General features: G+C 57.9%; 1 protein-coding gene across 1 annotated transcript; it reads left to right on the top strand.

Annotated features, from left to right (window-relative positions):
• The first annotated feature begins 1,840 nt into the window (after nucleotides 1-1,840).
• Nucleotides 1,841-20,689, top strand: SLC6A7 (solute carrier family 6 member 7). Its single transcript, XM_069484374.1, has 14 exons — nucleotides 1,841-2,149; nucleotides 5,773-5,956; nucleotides 8,127-8,258; nucleotides 8,447-8,681; nucleotides 10,354-10,492; nucleotides 11,914-12,048; nucleotides 13,270-13,373; nucleotides 13,502-13,626; nucleotides 14,296-14,408; nucleotides 14,524-14,655; nucleotides 15,122-15,221; nucleotides 15,416-15,516; nucleotides 16,048-16,215; nucleotides 20,297-20,689. Exons 1-14 carry the CDS (start codon nucleotides 2,117-2,119, stop codon nucleotides 20,504-20,506), a joined length of 1,911 nt encoding a protein of 636 aa, XP_069340475.1. The 5' UTR covers nucleotides 1,841-2,116; the 3' UTR covers nucleotides 20,507-20,689.
• Nucleotides 20,690-21,392: the final 703 nt, after the last annotated feature.

Here is a 21,392-nt window from a genome sequence, read left to right as displayed (position 1 = left end):
TCACTTCATGATGTTTCTGCTCAAGGAAGCCGGAAGTCCTGGCCCTGTTCCCCTCTCCTCCCCCAGGGCTGGCTCTGTGAAGCGGGGGGACCAGGGGCCGCTAGGAAGGGGCCATAAAGAGGCCAGTCTTGCCGGCTTCTGAGCCAGCTCCCCTCCCTACTCCCTGTTCCTGTGGGTCTCTGCGCCTTCCAAAGGGCCTGATGAAACTCAAGCGCCAGTGGGAGGGAGCAGGTCGGCAAGACTGCCACCCCTTCCTGTAGGAGATGCAGAGGCAGGTCCCGGGGACGGGTTGGGGCGGGTCCTGCCTGGGCCCCCTTGGATTCAGGAGGCGCTGGCTTCTGCCTGTCCCCAGGCACAGCCCACGGCTCTCCTGGCTTTATCTCCAAACCCCAGGGACCCAGTGCTCTGTGTGACCTCGGGCACATGATTTTACTCCTCTCAGTTTCCTCAGGTGTTAAATGAGATGCCCTAACCTGTCATCTCAGGCTGTTGGACAGAATTAAAATTGAGATATTTGGTGTTAAAGTCCATCATGAGCGCAGTAGTGCTCAGTAAATGCTCCTTCTCTTCACATTCATGGCCACCCTAGGCCCCATATGAGTTGGGGGGAAGGGGCAGAGGGGACACATTCCTCCTGGGTCTGGAGAGACCCTGGTTCGCCCTGTGCAGCTGGATGGGACCTGGGGAGGACAGGTGGCCCCGGGACCTGGCCAGGCCTATACTCCAGCCCATGCTTTGATTTAAACTCTTGCCTCCTCCTTTCAAACTCCAAGGGTGAAAGAGAGCAGATCCTTATGCTCATCCCTCCCCAAAGGCCTCCCCCATGCCCACCGATGGTAGAGCAACCGGATATATGGTTAATGTCTGAACTGGGACACCCTGAGAGTGAAAGGGACACAATTTATCATGTGTACGGTGGTCCACTAGCATGTATCATTCAGTCCTAGCAAAGCAACGCACACAATTTCTCTAGTCAATTTCTCTAGTCAATTTCTCATCCTAGGCTCATGGCTCGTTTTCCAGATATGAACTCATAACTTTCCCACGGCCATATTGCGGATGGACAGGAACCCAGTTGCCGATAATCTAAGCCACAGACCATCACAATGACATGGTGGCACTTGTCTGTCCCTTCTCCTTGCCCAAACCTTCCCATTTTGCTTTCATCCCAAGGAAAGGAGTGTTGAGGACCCCTACCAGCCTGGAAGGTCCACGAGGTCTGACTCTGTCTCTGGCGTCACCCACTAGTTCTGTGACCTCGAGTAAGTGGCTTAATCTCTCTGTCCTTCAGTTTCCTCATCTGTAAAGTAGGAGTAATAACACCCGCCCTCCAGGCTGAGAAAATAAGACACCTGGCCCGGGACCCGGCACATTTCAGGTGCTCAACAAATAGTGAGAAATATCTGACTAAAGGTGGAGTGCGCAACCCACAGTCGGTGAATAAATGCTAACTAAGCACCTACTATGTGCTGGGCCCTGTGCTAGATGTTTCTATGCTCCATTTCCCTGAATTCCTCACACCCCACTAAGGAAGGTGAGATTCTTATCCCCGTTTTCCAGGTGAAGCGGCAGCATGGGGGCCTTAAGTACGGTCGGTCGCACAGCAAAGGCGATGGGGTAGGGGGATTCTGGAGCCCAAGCCTGGGCTGTTAGTGTCCATGCACGGGGCCTGTCTCCCTAGTGGCCCACCTAAGAAAAGGGAGGCCCAGAGAGGGCAGGTCGCTTGCCCAAGGTCACACAGGAGGCCGAGAGATTCCATCGCGAACCCCCCCTCCCGACTCGCTCGGCCCCTCCAATCCGCAGCTCTGCGTGCGGGGGCGCGCGTATCCGCCGTCTGTCCGTCAGCCCGTCTGTCTGGGTGTCTACGCGGGCTCAGCCGTGCACCCCTCCCCAGCCGCGGGCGCTGCGCAGGGAAAGACAAGGCGTTCGCAGCGCCCGGTCCGCGCTCCACGCCCGCAACCGCCAGACGGCAGCGCCTGCGTCCGTGCCCGCCCCAGCCGGAGCGCGGGAGCCGCGGGGGCAAGGGCGCAGCGGCCGGCGGGCGATCTCTCGCTCCCTCGCCGCTCTCTGCGCTCAGGGAAGCCAAGCGGGCAAGCACAGCCACCAGCCCTCCAAGATGAAGAAGCTGCAGGCAGCTCACCTCCGCAAGGTAGGGCGCCAGGGCGGGGTCAGCCGAGGGAGCGCTGGAGAGGCCCGCCCCCATCGGGACCCCTGGGGAGGCTTTGAGGGGGCACCTGCTGGCTCGGGGCTCTGGGGGAGGCCTGGTGGAGAGGGAGGACAGGGAGGACAGGGGTCATGGTCTGCACCCCAACCCCGCCCCTGCCATCTGGGGATCGGGATGGAGAATGCTGGGGGCAGGGGTACGCTGGGCCAGGCCCTGTGAACAGGTGTCAGCAGCCCCAGGAGGCGCGGGGTAGGGGTGGCCTGGGACCAGGCACGGGTCTCTCCCCAGTCCTGCCGCCTGCTTCCCCCAGGGGCTGACTGCAGGGATGTCAGAATAGCTGGGCACCAGCCTTGAGCTCGACTAATGTCGCTGAGAGGGGTGGGAGGTGGGGGTATGGTCCTGGTGCTCATCTGCGCACTGAAGCAGGCTCCATGAGCCTGGGGAGGGGGACCCTCCTCTTTCCTGCCTGCTCCTGCCCTGCAGGCCCACCACCCGCTTCCTCCCTGCCTCCCCCCATCTCCTGGCAGCCTTAGTGTCCTGGCTGAGACAGCAGGCTGCCCCTTCAAAGGGCTGAAGGGAGGCAAAGGCAGGGAGCGGGAATGGGAGGCCCAGGGATACGGGGGTGGGGTGGAAGCTGGGATGAGAGAGGCGTCATGGGCCCAGACCTCAGCCTGTCCCCACCAAGTTGTAAGTATGTGGGGAGGGGGAATACTGGGGAAGTTTTCTGGCCTTTGGCTTTTGGTTGGGTACCAGTCCTAATCAAAGAGTTAGATCTCCTGGGGACTATTTCTGCGGCTGCCACTTGCCCTGTGACTTTGGACAAGTTCATCCTCTAGCCTGAACGTGGGCTGGGCCACCCCCATCATGGAGGCACCAAAGCAGGCCCTGCTGGGTGTGCGAGGGTGCAGACAGCAATGCTGTGAGCTGGAAGGGGCTGGTAGACGTAAGACTGTTCTCAGGGGCTGGTGTTACAACCCCCACCCCCGCACACACGCACGCGTGCACACACACACACTCATTCATTCAAGCTCTCTGCCCTTGGCAGCTGGGCTTGGAACCACTGTGGTGTGTCTCCTTTATTCACTGACATGAGTGACTTCTTGGGGCCATTTGTGGGTCTCTTGCATCCATCCTCTTCGTCCTGTCCCCATTCTTTTCCACTCCCCTCTGGCCCTCCCTTCCTACAAGACCCCTGCCCCTCTCTGCCACACATGATATAACAGCCACGTTTTGTGAAGGGTGCTAGGCCGGGAGCTTAGCGAGCCTTATCTCATTTAATTCTCCAACAATTCTGGGGGCTGGGTCTTATTATCCCCACTTTATAGACAAGGCAACTGAAGCACAGAGGGGTGAGGCTTACTGCTTACCTGCAGGTAGGCTAAGCAACCTAGAGCTCACGGGGCAGAGGCGGGGCCACCTCCTCTCAGGGTCCCCTGCCCTGGTCTCAAGGAGAAGGGGGCAGGGGGTGAGAAAATGGCATATCAGGAAAGGAGCAGCGTTGCTCAGAGATGAGCACTGGCCTGGGAGTCAGGGGATCTGGGTCCGAGTCTTGCTCTGCCCTTAACTTGCTGTTTGACCTTGGGCTCATCCCTTCCCCTCCCTGAAACTCAGTTTCCTCATCTGTACAATGATCAAGTTGGACTGCAGATTCCCATTATCTCTCTCTGTCCTGAAGAAGGTACGAGAGCCTTGGCTTAGGCAGTCTTGCATTTCCCAGCCCCTGCTGTGGGGACCGCCATCTGCTGCTCCCTAAGGCAGAGGGTGCAGGCCTGACGAACTCAGGTGTGTGTTCCTGCGTGATCCTGGGGTGGGGAGTGGGGGGGCTCAGGAGTGGGAGCCTCACACCCAGGCGGAAGTATGAAGCAACTCATTAAGCTTCCAACCCTGCCCCATTTATTTGATTGCTTCCTTCTGTCCCCCAACCAGTCCCATCCTCACCGTGCCAGCCTCCTGGGATTCATCCTGTGGTGGGGTTGGGGGCTCCAGGTGGGCTCCTGATTGGCTCAGCTTTGGAGGACCCCATCCCCTGCCCCTGGAGCAGAAGCAGGCTTCCCTCTGATTGGGGGAGGAGGGGGACGAGCTGGCAGCATCCTGCTCTTGGAACTCTTGTCACCATGGAAACAGAGAGCCAGGACCGCTCCATGAGCATGGAAAGGGCAGCTTCTCTGAAGGGATCAGAGGAGCCTCATTACCTGGACCTCCTGCCAGTTGGCCTGAATGGGGCTGGGGGTCTCAGGGTGACGGGCCTGCCTCAGCACCCAATGCCAGCGGCCAGTGTCAACTGGCTGCTACCCCATCCCTCCCGGAGCTCACCTGGGAGCAAGAGGTTCCGGAAGGCTGATGCTCACCCAGCTGGAGAGGCAGCCTTGGGGAAAGGGGCATAGGAAGGGAGGGGCGGGTTTCAGGTAAGCCTGGAGCTGCTGCTACCCTCACCTCAGCATGTCCAAGATCACAGCTAAGGACCTGCCAGGCATGTGGGTCTTTAACACTTGGAGCCTAGTTACTACCTTAAAAGCAGCTTTTCCATGCTCTTTGTCATTGTCACCATCACCCATAATCATGCCAGGCTGTCGCTGTCACCACTGCCCCTGTGGCCAATGGCCAGCCTTAGGCTAAATCACCACTGTGATCGCCACTACCACTGAGGGTCTCCGAAGGGAGAATGCCCAATAGACCTCCCACCCACTTTGAACCATGGAAGGGGACGTCGGGGCCTCTGCTCGCCTCTGTGCATTCATCTCTTCTCCAGAGGCGCACTGTTGTGACTTTCTGAGACAGATCAGGGCTTAAGTTGCTTCTTCCTGCACGTGAGCCAAAATTCATGGCTCTCAGTGGGCCCCCCTGAGCCACAGAGCCTAAGTCTAATCCCTCCCCGTGGGGAGCCCACGTCCCTCCAGGTCTTCCCCTTTCTATGCCCAGGGCTCCCAGCTTCTTCCCATTGTCCTCCTGGAACCTCTTTTCCTGAACACCCTCCAGTCTGGCCACCTGGCCTTTGAACTTGCTGCTTACTGTCTCTCCTTCTTAAACTATGGCACCCAGAATGATCAAAACTCCAGCACTGGGGGCGAAGACTCAGGCTTTCGCATCGGGAAGCTCTGGGCTGGGGACCTAGTTCCCCCACTAGCCAGCCTGGTAAAAACCTTGGGTGCGTCATGACACCGCCTGGAGCCTCAGTTTCCTCGTGCTTAGAGTGGAGCTCGGATGAGTTCTCAGCTCATACAGTTGTTTTGTGACTGAAAGCAGGTAATGTGAGTAAAACGTTTAGTGCAGTGAGCACATAGCAAGTACTCAGTACACAGCAACTGTTCTTAAGAAATCATCATCCAACCAGGGCTGTCCCTTCGCTTGACCTCTGTGTTAGCCAGACTATGATCAGGATCATTTTTTTAGTGCCTGAGCCACCCTGCTGGTTCAGTAAGTTTAGAGTCACCCAACACCCCGAGGCTCTCCTGCATGTGACCGTGTCAGCCCAGATAAGAGCACTTGATTATCTGAACTGATAGAGCATCTCTCCATTTAGTCCTGTCTAATTCCATATTCTTGTCTTGGGGTCACAGTTCCAGCCTGGCCTCACCTCCTCCTGCACCCCCTTTGTCTCTTGCTGGTAGCCCGTCACCCCTGACCTGCTGATGACCCCGAGTGACCAGGGTGATGTCGACCTGGACGTGGACTTTGCTGCCGACCGGGGCAACTGGACCGGCAAGCTGGACTTCCTGCTGTCCTGCATCGGCTACTGTGTGGGCCTGGGGAACGTCTGGCGCTTTCCCTACCGAGCCTACACCAACGGAGGAGGTACGGGCCTGAGGGCCCGTTGATGGGTGTCCGGGGCGCTGGGCCAAGGCTCTGGGGTGGACTGAGCTTTTAGATGACCTCAGCCACTGTCTTCTGTGTGACCTTGGGTGGATTTAGTTGAAAGTGTTTTGTAGTGGCCTGGGGCTGGGAGGAGGGAGCTCACCCTGTCTTGTCCCTTTTCATCACCCAAGCCCCTCCTCCTCCTCCCTCTCATCCCAGGATAGACACCCACGTGGTTTTCTCCCTGAGGCTGGGCGCTTCCTGGGCCCTGCGTGGTGGGCAGAGGGAGCTGCCTGCTTCGTGATAAAGAGCTGCATCTGCCTGTCCGTGAGCACCGTAGGCAGCCTCCTCCCCGCCTCCTCCAGAGCCTCCTCCATCAATCATTCCCCCTCTTGAATCTTCAATCTCCCCTTCTCCCCTGGGTCCTTCCGTTCAGACTGCAAATGCAGAATCTCTCTCATCTTAAAAAAAAAATCCCTTTTGTCCTTGCTTCTCCATCGACTTACTGTTCTAGGTCTTAACAATAGCTGGGTGGCGTGCTCACCACCCGTCAGGCCCTGGGCTTCACGCTTTCCATGCCCGTCTCCTTTAACCTTGATGATGATCCTCGTGGGCAGGGACCATGAAGATGTGGCAGCCGGGGCTGGGAGAGGCCCACTTTCTTGCCCAAGGTCACAGGGTGGCAGACCCAACATTCCAACCCAGTACTAGCTTCTCCAGGGCCAATGGGCTCTCACCAGTAATCTGTATCTCTTCACATCTCCACCAAACTCTTTAAGAAGTGTGCATTTATAAAGTGAGAGAACTCCAAATAAAGCCACATGAAGCAAAGCCGGGAGTGGTGGCTCACGCCTGTAATCCCAGTACTCTGGGAAGCCCAAGTGGGAGAATTGCTTGAGCTCAGGAGTTTGAGACCAGCCTGAGCAAAAGTGAGACTCCATCTCTACTAAAATGGAAAAAATTAGCCAGATGTGGTGGTGCTCACCTGTAATCCCAGCTACTCAGGAGGCTGAAGCAGGAGGATCACTTGAGCCCAGGAGTTGGAGATTGCTGTGAGCTAGGCTGATGCCACAGCACTCTAGCCCGGGCAACAGAGTGAGACTCTGTCTCAAAAACAAACAAACAAATAAACAAAAACTAGATGAAGCGGGCCAGGCACAGTGACTCACACCTGTAATCCCAGCACTTTGGGAGGCTGACGTAGGAGGATCACTTGAGTCCAGGAGTTCAAGACCAGCGTGGGCAAACTAGAACAACCCCATTTCTATAAGAAAAAAAAAAAAAAGAAAGAAAGAAAACTAGATGAAGCAAAGAGAAGATAAATTTATAGGGCTAGGACGTGCGGAACTGGAGCTGCCCTCTGAAACTCCAGGAGGTCAACACTGCCCATGGTGTCTCTGGGTCCTCCCTCTCCCGTTTCTTTACTCGTTCTCTCTGTGTGCTGACCTCATTTTTTCCTGAGACAGGCTTTCTCCCTGCAGCTGGGGGTGGGGGGCGGGTGGAGTGGCCACAGACAACTCTGGAATGACTTCATTCTCAGTGGGTTTAGCAACCCCAGAGCTTTCCAGAACTGCTCTATCTGAATGAATCTATACAGAATTGCAGGGAAGGTCTCTGATTGGCCTGGCTTGGGGTAAGTGCCCACGGGGGTTGGGGGGGGCTGGAGGGAGGGCAGGAGCGGGTGGCTGATGTGACTGGCAGCCCTTCCCGAGCCATATGGTGGTGGGCAGTTCTCTAAATGAGGTGGCTGCCGATATGCGAAGAAAATGGGGAGAGCTGTTGTGCCCACAGAACCACAGGTGGCAGCCACAAGTGTCTGGGGTGGCGAGGGGGAGAGGGGCTTGGTGGATGGATCGGGCCAGATTCTGAAGGGCATTGATCTTCTTCGGTAGGGAATTCACTGGTTCCTTCCCTCATTTATTCTTCTGCTCACTCAGCAGGCATTTCTCAGGGTCTGCTCTGAGCCCAGCCCTGTTCTGGGCATGGGGGCTCCAGAGGGGAGCGACTCTCGGCCGGCCCCCTCGGCCCCAGGGATCAGGTGTAAAAGAGCAGAGAGACCTCAGGGCCTCCTCAGGTCCCCAGGTGGTGTCAGCCCCCGGGGAGGAGCGGGGCCAGAGCCGGGCTTTGGGGGGAGCTGCCCCTGAGACCCTTGCTGACCCTCCCTCCGCAGGCGCCTTCCTCGTGCCCTACTTCCTCATGCTGGCCATCTGCGGCATCCCCCTCTTCTTCCTCGAGCTCTCTCTGGGCCAGTTCTCCAGCCTGGGGCCCCTGGCCGTCTGGAAAATCAGCCCCCTCTTCAAAGGTGAGGCCTCCGTGGTCCCCAGGGGGGTGGGTGTCTGCGCCTGGGGCAGCGGGGAGGTTGCCCCACCCCAGCGCCCAGCTCCAGACAGAGAGGGAGGGGAGCCCGGACAGGTGCCGGCCTGCTGGGGGCCACACCGCCGGCCTGCGGAGGGCTCGGCCCAGCAGCCCAGCAGCCTCCCCCCACACCAGGTGCTGGCGCAGCCATGCTGCTCATCGTGGGCCTGGTGGCCATCTACTACAACATGATCATCGCCTACGTCCTCTTCTACCTCTTCGCCTCCCTCACCAGCAACCTGCCCTGGGAGCACTGTGGCAACTGGTGGAACACGGACCTCTGCCTGGAGCACAGAGGCTCCAAGGACGGCAACGGGGCCCTGCCCCTCAACCTCACCTACACCGTCAGCCCCAGCGAGGAGTACTGGAGGTCAGGCCGCCGCCGCCTGGCAGCGGGAGAGGGCCCCACGCCGCCGGGGTGGGCAGAGGGCAGGAGGGCTCCGCGTCCCCAGGGGGCTCAGCGTGCACCTGCAGGATGAGTTCAGGCACTGGTGTGAGGGATACTCTGGCCTCCATCCCAGCTCCTCACCTGACCAGCTGTGCGGCCTTGCACAGTTTATCTGGCTTCCGTTGCTTTGTGTTTAGCGTGGAGTCTATAATAGTCGCTGTTTCCGAGGGCTGTTGGGAAGGTCAAGAGAAGAAAGCACGTGAGTTGTGCAGTCCAGTCTGGTGGATGGTCAGTGCTCGGGAAGGGCTAGCTGGTGATGGTGGTGGTGGTGGTGGTGACAGTAATAGTAATATCAGGAGTCTGTTTCCTCCCCGTAACAGGGGGTGCTGATAGCCCCTACTTTATAGGATGTTATGCAGTCAGTCATTTACACCCTCATTTATTCTTTTAATAAATATTGACTGAGCACCTACTATATCAATAGGTAAAGCACTTACCACAGGGCCAGGACTACACACAGTCAGGACCACCTCAGATTCGTCTAACGGGAGACATAAGACTCTAATAGAGTAAGGGATTGTCACAAGAATTAAACAAGGTAACGCAGGTAAAACTGCCACCCCAGTGCCAGGCACACTGTGGGCCCTGGGAATGGTGGACACTGTTGCTCATCACCCCATCCCAGTGCCCCAGCCCATAGCTGAGTAAACAGCGCCCAGAGCCTTGCTCAGTAGTTAATGACAGAGGTAGTACTGGCACTAAGGCCTCCTGAGTCCTGATCCTGTTCTAGAACATTCTAAAGTAGCCTGGTCCCTGGGTGGGGACCACTGGCTGGCCAGAGAACACAGACTAGACCTATCTTCACCAACAAAGGGCTGCTCTTCGGAATTTTCCCCCAGATGGGCCCCAGGTCTTGAAATGTTTTGGTCTCAAACCTGCAGGTTCTACCCGGTTCATTCATGTGTCTGCACCTGCTGCAGAGCACGTCTGACCAGCGGGAAGGGAAGGGCCTGGGTCCGCAGCTTAAAGCCAAAGAACTTGACGTGGTCGCTGGCAGCCACGAGGGGTCTCCATGGCAATGCCACGGCCCTCTGCGTCAGTCAGGCATGCAGATGGCAGCGGGCAGGGAGCAGATGGCACTGTCAGAGGGCTTACCTGAGGGGAGTTTAGTGAAGGGCCTTCTCAGAGGGTCAGGGAAGCCAGGGGGAAAGGTGAGGCATCAGGGACTGGCCATGGGGAGAGGGTGGCACCACGAACCAAGGAGGCAAGGGGAGGGAACCAGGGGAGGACTGAGCCTCGGAAGAGTGACTGCCCAACGAGAGCTGTGGCTGCAGAGGAACACTGTGGCATGTGTTCCTGATGGCATGTAAGTGCATGCACACATGTATGTGTGCAAATACCGAGACCCCTCGCTCTTCCCACCCTCCAATACCCTGCTGTTGCCTCCCACCCACCAACCCAATGGAAGTCGGAGAGGAAGGGAGCCCGGGTGACGGGGTCTGTAGAGGCCAGCCTCCTGGGTGCAGAGCTGGTCAGAGAGGGACGGGGATGAGGAGGGTGACACGTGGAGAAGAGCAGGAGGGCCTTGCAGGCTGGACTCGGCTCGACTCCATGTCTGTGGACCAGAGGACACTCAGGCCTTTGTCTCCCACAGCCGCTACGTCCTCCACATCCAAGGCAGCCAGGGCATCGGCAGTCCTGGGGCGATCCGCTGGAACCTCTGCCTCTGCCTGCTGCTGGCCTGGGTCATCGTGTTCCTCTGTATCCTCAAGGGTGTGAAGTCCTCCGGCAAGGTGAAGCCTGGGGGGCCCCCGGAGGCCTGAGGGGCTGGGCTGGGGGAGGGCTTCCTGCAGGAGGCAGGGCTCGGGCTGAGTCTGTGGAAATGAATAGACTTCAGCCGGGAAGAGGGGAAGGGAGAGGGCACTGGGGGAAGGGAGAGGGCACTGGGGGAAGGGAGAGGGCACTGGGGGAAGGGAGAGGGCACTGGGGGACGGGCTCTGCCTGCAGAAAGATGTGGAGGTGCAGGCGCGCAGTGGGATCGGCTGCCTTGCTGGGCCAGAGGCTCGCCGAGGCAGGGTCTGCCTGGCACTTGGAAGGAGCTCAGCAAGAGTCTGTTGAATGCTTGAAGGGTGGGTATGTGAGTCAGGACTCTTTGAGATGCAAGTGACCTGAACTCAGCTGTCACACTCACTTGGAAAGTCCAGACGGTGTGCTTTGGGCACAGTTGGGTTTAGGGGGTCAACAGAAGCTGTCTGGGTCTCGGCAGTGCTTTCTTCCAGGTTGGCTTCATTCTCCATGAGGTTGACCCTCCCAGCTCTGGGCTTACATCTTATCTGCTTGGTGAAGGGTTGTCTCCTTCCCTGGCTCACAAATACCCTAGAATTGAGGGTCATTGGGTAAGCGAGGCCATGTACCCATCCCTGAGCTAATCTCTGTGGCCGAGGGTGTGGGATGCTCTGCTTGGTTGGGCCTAGGTCACATGCCCAGCCCTGGAACTGGGAATGGTGTCAGCCCCAGCTAGGGAAAGTGAGAATAATGTTATCTGAAGAAGGCAAACTAAAACTGGGAGGACAAAGCCACAGATGTCTACTTTAGGTGATGAAGGAAGGGGAGGAAGGGTGATGAAGCCATTTCAGAAGGACTTGGAAACCCTAACGGTTTACTGAATCTTTCATAAATTAGATCTTGTCCCTCTGCAAAGTGCTGAGAAGTGTCATCCACGAGGAACAGAGCCATTAGAAGAAACACTAAAAAGACAGGGCAGAAGGCATTTAGAATGAGGGGAGAGGTGATCATGGTCAAAGCCAAGGCCGTGAGATGTTGAGACTTGATAGTGTTTGCTGAAGGAGTGGCTGGCGGTTTGGGAAAAGGAGGAAAAAGGGCAGAGGGGACTTTGGGAACGCCGGAAGTCTGGTGACCGTGTGGAGTGGGTTTGCAGGGGCAGAGAGTGGACACGGGGAGGAGGAGGCCTGGACCAGGTGCCGCATGCAGATGGATTTGGGATGGCCGTGGGAAGCGGGGTGACAGCACTTTGCTGACGCTGGGTGGCTGGAGGAATGAGGGAGGGACAGAGAGGCATCCTGGATGAAGGCTGGCTCCTGGCTTGGCCTACCCAAGGGCTGGGGAGGTGAGTTACCAGGATGAGGATTGTATGAAGAGGAGCAGCGTGGAAGGAGGGTGCCCGGCCTTCAGCTCCCCGCTTACCGTCCCCCAGGTGGTGTATTTCACGGCCACGTTCCCCTACCTCATCCTGCTCATGCTGCTGGTCCGCGGAGTCACCCTCCCGGGGGCCTGGAAGGGCATCCAGTTCTATCTCACCCCCCAGTTCCACCACCTGTTGTCTTCCAAGGTGAGGCCTCAGGGCTGGGCGCAGAGGGAGGGGTCGGGCCAGAGCCGGGGAGTGGAAAGGGGGCTCCTTGGGGACAAGAGGGGGCAGGGCCCGGAGTCTTCCAAGTGGGGAGCCCAGTTCCCGTGCTGTGCCGGGGGGGGGAGGGGGTGGAATGCTCTGCCTGGCTGGGCCCCGGTCACACGCCCACCCCTGGGTCCTGTGTGTCTTTTTAAAATTATTTATTTATTTTATTATTTATTTAGGTTTTCATTTTTAAACTGATAGATAAGACTGTATGCATGTACCAGGTACAGCATGATGTTTTGAAGCACATATACCTCGCGGAATGGTTACCTCTAGCTGCCTGTGCATTACCTCACGTAATTATCATTTTTGTGGTGAGAACATTTATCAATAACATCCATCCACTCTCTCAGCAGTGTTCAAGAATACAATACCTTGTCATTAGCTATATATTATACTTCATTTATTAGTCTCAACAATCCTGTGAAGTAAACGTCATTCTCCCCATTTTACAGATGAAGAAACTGAGGCCCAACAGAGTTGGCTTATAAGCTCACAGTCACACGGCTGGGGAGTGGCAGAGCAGGGCTCCCAGCGCATACCTGTGTGACCCCAAACCCCAAGGCAGGAGTTAGTAATGATGATGCCAACAGTGTACTGACAGCAAACATTTACTACTTACCCACCAGTGACTGTGCCTGACCCTCCTCTAGTGTTTTGCACATATGCAGTGATTTAAGCCCCCCCATCCCCCTCTGAGGGGGGCACTATTCCTATCCCCTCATTACAGATGAGGGTCCTGCGGTCCAGAGAGGTGATGTGGCTTCCCAGGCCGTAAAGCTAGAAAGTGGTGAAGCTGGGACCCAAATCCAGGTCCCTGTGACTCCAGGCAGGAAGTAAAGGAGTTATTTGCTGTCCATACGAATCTACTGAAATTTTACATTAGCCACTACGTGCTTCCGAACTGGACCACGCTTAGAGATCATCTTCTAGATCCTGGGCGGGAAACTGAGGCCCACAGAGGGGAAGGGACTCGCCCATGTCCCACAGTGTGAGCCTTGGGGCAGGGTTTGCTCCCGGCCCACGTCACTTGTGAGCCAGGCTGTTGGCCACACCATCCCTGGACCCGCTGCACTGTCTTCTCTCTCCTTGGCCCTCCGCACACCACCTTGTGCCAGCTCCTCTCTCTGTCCCCGCTCTCCATCCTTCCTGCCACAGGTGTGGATCGAAGCTGCTCTTCAGATCTTCTACTCCCTGGGTGTGGGCTTCGGGGGTCTCCTCACTTTTGCCTCCTACAACACGTTTCACCAGAACATCTATAGGTCAGTGCCTCACAGCCTCCGAGACCCCGGGGGCCAAAGCTGGGAGGAAAGTGGCTGGCCAGGGAGGGCCTGGGGTGTTGAGGGTAAGGCCAGCTCACCCTGGCCTGTGCCTGGACTTCTCCTGGCAGAGACACCTTCATTGTCACTCTGGGCAATGCCATCACCAGCATCCTGGCTGGCTTTGCAATCTTTTCCGTGCTGGGCTACATGTCTCAGGAGCTGGGTGTGCCTGTGGACCAAGTGGCCAAAGCAGGTGGGTAGGCTGCCAGGCCTTGGCGGGGTGAGGGCGTGTGTCGGGCACAGCTAGGGCTGGGCCAGTGAGCCTATGTGTGGACCAGCAAGATTGTGCATGGGTATGTTGTGTGTGTGTGTGTGTGTGTGTGTGCACATGTGCATGCAGATGAGCATGTCCTAACTGGTCTTTGAGTCTCCATATGCAAAGGGATGGGTGTGCGAATGAGTGTGCATGAACCTGTGTCTTTGTGAGATTGTCATGTTTTGTGCCTTGTCATTTGTTTGCACAAATGAAACATTATGTGTTCAGATGTCTGTGTGCAAGTGAATCCAGGATGAGGATGATCTTGGAAGCATGTGTGTCTTATGCCGATGGATGTGTGTTACTGGAATTATTTGTCAAATGATTGTATACATAAGTATTTTCTAATGAGGTTTTATATTTGGGTCTTATGTTTATTCATTTACTTATTAGCTCATCTATTCTATCAACCTATATCTGTTGGGCACCTACGACGTGCCGGCCTGCGTCCTAGGAGTTAAGAAGTATTGGAGTATGCATTGAGCGTACGTTTCTGGGCTTGGCTGAAAAAGCGGCCCAGGAGGGTGTGAGCAGCTGTGTGTTTGAGTGTGCATGTGGGGCCCGCTGCACGCCCCAAGCTGTTGACCGTGTGTGCCCTTGGCCCAGGCCCCGGCCTGGCCTTTGTTGTCTACCCCCAGGCCATGACCATGCTGCCTCTGTCGCCCTTCTGGTCCTTCCTCTTCTTCTTCATGCTTCTGACCCTCGGCTTGGACAGCCAGGTGAGCCTCGTCCACGGCAGCGGGCACCTCGTGGGGTGTGCGTGTGTGTGTGTGTGTGTGTGTGTGTGTGTGGTGGGTGTAGGACTCTGGCCCCCAACCCGTCTCCTCTCCCCAGTTTGCCTTTCTGGAGACCATTGTGACAGCTGTGACGGACGAGTTCCCGTACTACCTGCGGCCCAAGAAGGTGGTGTTCTCGGGGCTCATCTGCGTGGCCATGTACCTGCTGGGGCTGGTCCTCACCACCGAAGTGAGTGGCGCGACAGGGAGGACGGCAGGCCGGGTGGGGCTGGGCCACGAGCCCGCAGCAATGTCTCTGGCCCGGCTGAGTCGTCACTGGGCCACCTACGTCTTCCTCTCTGCGAGGAGCCCAGTCCACCCCAGGCCCTCTGTCCCGGGGGTGGCAGCTTGGCCCTGTGACCCAGAGTCCAGGCTTTGGAGTCTTAGCTGGAAAGACCCGGGTTCAAACCTTGCTCCCGCACCTGCTGAGTGGCTTCAGGACAGTGGCTTCCCCTCCCCGAGCTTGTTTTTCCTCGTTGATAAAATGGGGGCTGTCGTGAGGCTGAGGCGGCTGAGCAGGTGGCCGGCTGTCGTCCTGTCGGCTGGCACCGCCGGTCAGCCCGGCTACTTCCCAATCCCTTCTTGCCAGGCGAAGGGGGCTGCAGCAGGGTGCGAGGCTGGGAGAGGGGACCCCAGCTCTGCGACCTGTGTTCCAGGGGGGCATGTACTGGCTGGTCCTTCTGGACGACTACAGCGCGAGCTTCGGGCTGATGGTGGTGGTGATCACCACGTGCCTCGCCGTGACCCGGGTGTATGGTGAGAAGGGCTGTGGGTGGCGGACGAGGGGCTCCCCGCAGGGGGAGAATGGGAGTCCACACTGGAGCCCCCCTGCACCGGGGTCCCTGGTCCCAAGGGCCAGGGTTTCCGGTGGGGGCAGCTGGGGTAGAGGAGGGGCTGCTGGTGCTTGTGGGGCCTGCGGGTGGGGCCATTCCTCCTCCCCACCCTTGCAGGCATTCAGAGGTTCTGCAGAGACATCCACATGATGCTGGGCTTCAAGCCGGGCCTCTACTTCAGGGCCTGCTGGCTGTTCCTGTCCCCAGCCACGCTCTTGGTAACCAGGGCCAGGAGGGAGGGGTGCTGGCTGGGGCCCCCGGGCTGAGAGCAGGATCCCCTCTGCACGTTCAGTCTGGCAGGGCCGCCCTGGTCCACAGGGGAGCCTCTGTCGGGGCTGTGGGGTGGGCGTCATGTTCCGTGTCTGCACTCACCCCATCCCATGGTGCCCCCGGCTTTTGTGGCTGTGCTGGGCTCTGGTTGGTAAGTGGATGGGGCTTTCCCAGGCCTCAGGGCCTCAGGACTGGGACCTTGAAGCTGCGCTTTCTCCTCTTGGGGTTGGAGCAGCTCAGAGACGGGTCATCTCAGGAGTTGGGGTGCTTCTGAGCTGGGCTGTTGCAGGCCTTGGTGTTGGGTTAGCTTGGAGCTAGCTCAGGCCTTGCAGAGGCTCCCAGATGGACCGTCTCAGGTTCTGGGACAGCTTAGGACATTGGTGGCTCTGGGCTGGACTTTCTCAGGCCTTAAGGTAGCTCAGACCTGGGCTATCCCAAGCCCTGGGGCCCACTGTGACGCTGGGTCCCTGGCCCTGCAGGCCCTGCTGGTGTATAGCATCGTCAAGTACCAGCCCTCAGAGTACGGCAGCTACCGCTTCCCGCCCTGGGCTGAGCTGCTGGGCATCCTAATGGGCCTGCTGTCCTGCCTCCTGATCCCAGCCGGCATGCTGGTGGCCGTGCTTCGAGAGGAGGGCTCGCTCTGGGAGGTGAGTGTCCCACCCTGCCCACTATCAGCCTTCCTGCCCTGTGGCCCCGCCCCGGGCCCCCCTGCCGGAGGAGAAGACAGCTGCACCAGCACCTTATCCAGGGTGTTGCAGGCTTCTTCCAGCCTGAGACAGATCCAGGGGCTGGAGTCCCGCCCTGTGGCACCTTGTGCCACATGGAGCCTCGGGGGAGGGGTGGCACATCCAGTGACCCCTGATGACAGGGGGCTGGCTCAGGTCTCTCGGTGAGTTAGGCAGGGATCGGGACTTGGACTCAGGTCACCAGCCCAGAGCTTCCCTCTGGAACTCAGGGTCAAATGGCAAGACTGAGGGACCCCAGAGGGTGGGTTGTCACCCTTGTCCTGTGCCCACAAGTCCCACCGGTGGCCTGGGATAGAATGATGGTGTGAGCCCTGCCTGTGGCCAGGGTTTTGGAGACGGACCCAGAAAACAGAGTGCAAGCTGCTTGGCACAGGGGTCTGCAGGCCCTGGGAAAGGGGAGAAGTGACCCAGTGCTGTATGACCACAGGGAAATCCGCCCCCCCCCCCCTCGAGCCTCAGGGCACCCTCTGGACACCGAGCCCTTCACTTCTGCGGCCACAGGTGTGGAGTCATCAGGTGGCAAGAGGCTGCCATTGTGCATGGAGCTTGAGTGAGCCTGACGGGGCCCAGAGAGAGTGTGGGGGACCCCGCCCCCAACACACACACACACACACACACACACACGCCACCAGAGGTGCCGGAGACAGCTCCTACTGGTTCATGACAGCTAGTCATGAAACACTCAGGAATGTGTGAGCCAGTTGTTAAACCGTTGATAGCTGGAACCTGACAGTAATAGGAATATTTACACCACTGAAATTGGCTGCAGAGCAGGCCTCCCCTGCCCCGTCCTGCACGCCCACTTAGCAGAGCATTGCTGCCCCCACTGAGTGGCACTGCCCCTCGGCGGCCCTCACCTCATTTCACACCAGTGCCCTGCCACCCTTCCCAGGCAGAAGTGGGTGGTGGCTACAGCCCCCGGACCACAGGGGCAGCCTGGAGTCCAGCCTCTGCTCTGCCTCCAACTGCTGTGTGACTTGGGGCAAACTCCTTTCCGTCTTCGAACCTCAGGAGCTCCACCTGTGCCACTAGAGGAGCCTCGTGTCCTTGCTTGGGAGCCAGGGTGTCTGCAAGGGGAAGGAAGAGAGGGGAGTGCTCAGGGCGGAGGCCCCAGCTCCCAGGAAGCGGGTGATCCTCAAGCCTTGCTAATGAGCCACTGGGAATGCCGGGCTGCCCAGAAGTCACTGCCTCTCCCCTGCCCTGCTGCAGCCGCCCACAGCCAGGTGGAAGGGGCATGTTGTTGGGGGCTCGAAGGGGGCGGTGTGCGCTGCAAGGGAGTGGATGCCTGGCTCAGGAGTGCCACCTTCAGAGAGCAGGGCTTCCACACTGACACACCAGGATTGGAATCCCGGTTCTGCCACTTGCCAGCTGTGTGACTCTAAGCCAGTTACTGCAATGCATTGAATCTCTGTTTCTCTGTCTTTAAAATAGGTACAGTGGCTGGGTGCGGTGGCTCACGCCTGTAATCCTAGCACTCTGGGAGGCCGAGGCGGGTGGATCGTTTGAGCTCAGGAGTTCGAGACCAGCCTGAGCAAGAGCGAGACCCTGTCTCTACTAAAAATAGAAAGAAATTATATGGACATCTAAAAATATACATAGAAAAAATTAGCCGGGCATGGTGGCACATGCCTATAGTCCCAGCTACCCGGGAGGCTGAGGCAGGAGGATCACTTGAGTCCAGGAGTTTGAGGTTGCTGTGAGCTAGGCTGACGCCACGGCACTCTAGCCCGGGCAACAGAGTGAGACTCTGTCTCAAAATAAATAAATTAATAAAATAAAATAAAATAGGTACAGTGATACTACCCATAGGGCTGCTGTGGGAAGAAAAGGAGCTTATCAACCTAGTCAGCATTGTGGGAGGCAGAGAAGCAAAGTATTTTAAAAGTCCAGGATGGATTCAAATCCCAGTGCCACCACTTCCCACCTGTGTGACCTTGACCCACTTAACTAACCTCTCTGGGCTTTAACTTTCAGATAATATCTATGGGGGTAGAGGGTAAAACTAATAATACCCCTCTCATTGGGATACTGTGAAGATTAAGCCAACAATTAGCACAGAGCCATTTGGCCGGGCGTGGTGGCTCACACCTGTAATCCTAGCACCCTGGGAGGCCGAGGCGGGTAGATCGTTGGAGCTCAGGAGTTCGAGACCAGCCTGAGCAAGAGCAGACCCCCGTCTCTACTAAAAATACAATGGACAAGTAAAAATATATAGAAAAAAATAGCCGGGCATGGTGGCACATGCCTGTAGTCCCAGCTACTCGGGAGGCTGAGGCAGGAGGATTGCTTAAGCCCAGGAGTCTGAGGTTGATGTGAGCTAGGCTGACGCCATGGCATTCTAGCCTGGACAACAGAGTGAGACTCTGTCTCAAAAAAAAAAAAAAAGAAAAGAAAAGAAAATCCAATTAGCACAGAGCTGGAGCACAGTGAGTGCTCAATTTTAGGCAAAGGGTTCTCATAGGGGGGTGATTGTGCCCTCAGGGGACATCTGGCACTGTCTGGAGACATTGCTGGTTGCCATGGCTCAAGAGGAGTGCTACTGTCATCTAGTGGATGGAGGTCAGGGATGCTGCTAGATGTCCCATGCACAGGACAGCCCCTGCAGCAGAGGGTTCTCCAGACCAAAATTTCGATAGCGCTCAGGTGCAGAAACCTTGCACTGAGCACTGGTGTCCGGCTGGAAGCAATCTAAGCCCCTGCTCTTGGGGAGCTTGTATGTTAATGTGGGAGACAGGCAATGCACAGACATATAAAGATAAGTGCTATACTTTAAAAACAAACACACAAAACAGAGTACAGGAATAGAGGGATGGAGAATGATACTTTGGCGCCAGTGGAGTCACAGGAGACCTCTCTGAGGCGGTGATAGAGATGTGACTAAATGGACAGCGTGATCCATATGGATATCCAGGGGGAGAGCGTTGCAGGCAGAAGGGCAGCAGGTGCCAAGGCCCTGAGGCCGGAGGGGCTGATGTGTTTGTGGACAGCATCGAGGCCGGTGCTGCAGCTAGAGCAGCGGAAGCACGGAGCGTGGTGGCAGCCGAGGTCGGGGAAGTAGATGGGGCCAGGCCCCGGAGGCCATGGTGAGCACTTAGGATGTCACTCTAAGTGGGGTAGAAGCCATTGGCAGGCTTCTGAGCAGTGGAGTAACAGGCTCGTAACACACTTTCCGAAGTCTCACCCTGCTGTGCCAGGCCCTGGGCTAAGGGCATCGCTCACGGCATCTCCCCCGGGACCCGCGCCCAGTGAGCTGCGCTTCATGCTGGTTCCCGCCCTTTCTTTAAGGGTCCGGGGCTCTTCTCCCTGGCAGAGCCAGCAGAGGGTTTTGGGAACGTGATTGAGGAAGAAGCAATTCTGGAATGTCCAGGCTTAGTCATCATCTTAGTCAGCCCCCTCCTGCCATGGAAACCGGGGCTCCAGAGGGAAAGGTCAGAGCCAGAAGGAGCCAGAAGGTCAGGGCTGGAAGAGACTGGGGCCGTCGGCTGCAATCCCGCCCCAGTTCTTCCGGGTCATGGCTCTTTCCCCGAAAGCTCCCAGCGCCTTAGCGCCCAGGATTTAAGGGAAGACTGCCGGATCAGCCTTTAGATGCTCAGAGCAGGGGCTTGCCAAGTAATTATAACAATAGCCACCACTTCCGGGCCTTACCCTGTCCCCATCACCCTGCCAAGTGCATCATCTCAGTGTCCTCACAACAACCCTGTGAGGAGCTCAGGACTCCCGAGTTACAGACCAGGGGGCAGAGCACGGAGAGCTCGGTGGCCTTGACAAAGGCCATCCAGCTCGTAAGTGGCAGAACGGGATTCTCATCCGGGCATGTGGATCACTCCCTCGGCCCCCCACCCCAGGCCATCGCCCCCCCTCGCCGCCTCCGGTCCCAGGGCTGTTGCAAGGATCCGCCAGGTGACGCGGTGAGGTCGTCGCTGGGAGCCTGGCCCAGCAGGGGCTCTGCCAGCTCTGCCTGTTTTCACGGCTGTCGTTACAGCGGCTCCAGCAGGCCAGCCGGCCGGCCATGGACTGGGGCCCGTCGCTGGAGGAGAACCGGACAGGCATGTACGTGGCCACGCTGGCCGGGAGCCAGTCGCCCAAGCCGCTGATGGTGCACATGCGCAAGTACGGGGGCATCACCAGCTTCGAGAACACGGCCATCGAGGTGGACCGCGAGATTGCCGAGGAGGAGGAGTCCATGATGTGAGGCAGGAGGCAGGCGGACGGAGGCCCCGCCCAGGCCTCACGGTCCCTCCCGAGGGGCCCACAAGGGCCAGCTGTGTCCTCTGGGGTTCTGAGAGGCTGTGGGAGGTGATGCTGGTCCCCCAGTGCAAGTCCCTTTTGTGGCCTCTGCCTCTCCTGAAACCTCGGTCAACTCCCTGTACACGCGCGCACACACACACACACACACACACGCACACACAAACACACATTTAAAGCTGAGAATGACCCAGCTCAGCCCCACTTTGCAGATAGGCAAATTGAGGCCAGAAAGGTGGAGACTTGCTCAAGGTCACATGGCAGAGGGGACTCGACCCCAGGCCTCCTGACCAGCCAGCTCCCTTTCCCATGGGGCAGCTGGCACCACCTTCTCCTCTCTGTTCAGGGCCCACACCCCTCCCTTTTCTCGGGAGCCTGCCCCCACTGCTTCAACACAAGCAGAATCTTGAGCTGGGCGGGGAGAGTCAGGGCCGCAGAGGGGACGGAGGGCCAGTAAGTTAAGTGGGGAGAGAGATCGGGGGGCTCCTGCTGCAGACCTGGTAGGTGGGTCTCATGAAGGAGGTGGGAGTTGAGAGCCCAGGAGGATGGGAAAGGTTTGCAGAACAGGAGAGGAGAGCAGGGTGGGAGGGCCTCTGGGCCAGGAGGAGGCGGAGGTGGGCGGGGCAGAGACCATTGCCAGGTTGCGGGAGGGTTCCAGCGAAACTGACAGCGGGGGAGCCAGGGACAGGACGGGTGGGCAGGGGATGCATAAAGGGGAATATGGTTCTGGGTTTGTGCAGGGAAGACCCCAGGGGGGCAGGGTGGAGGTGGGAGGCCCGTGGAGGAGGGACAAGAGGTGCCAGTGGCCTGAGCCCAGGCGTTGGGCTGCGGGT

The sequence above is a fragment of the Eulemur rufifrons genome, chromosome 10 (assembly GCF_041146395.1).
Source record: "Eulemur rufifrons isolate Redbay chromosome 10, OSU_ERuf_1, whole genome shotgun sequence".
Lineage (NCBI taxonomy): Eukaryota > Metazoa > Chordata > Mammalia > Primates > Lemuridae > Eulemur > Eulemur rufifrons.
Note: the sequence above shows the minus strand (reverse complement) of the source record. Positions and strands in the feature narration are given on the sequence as shown.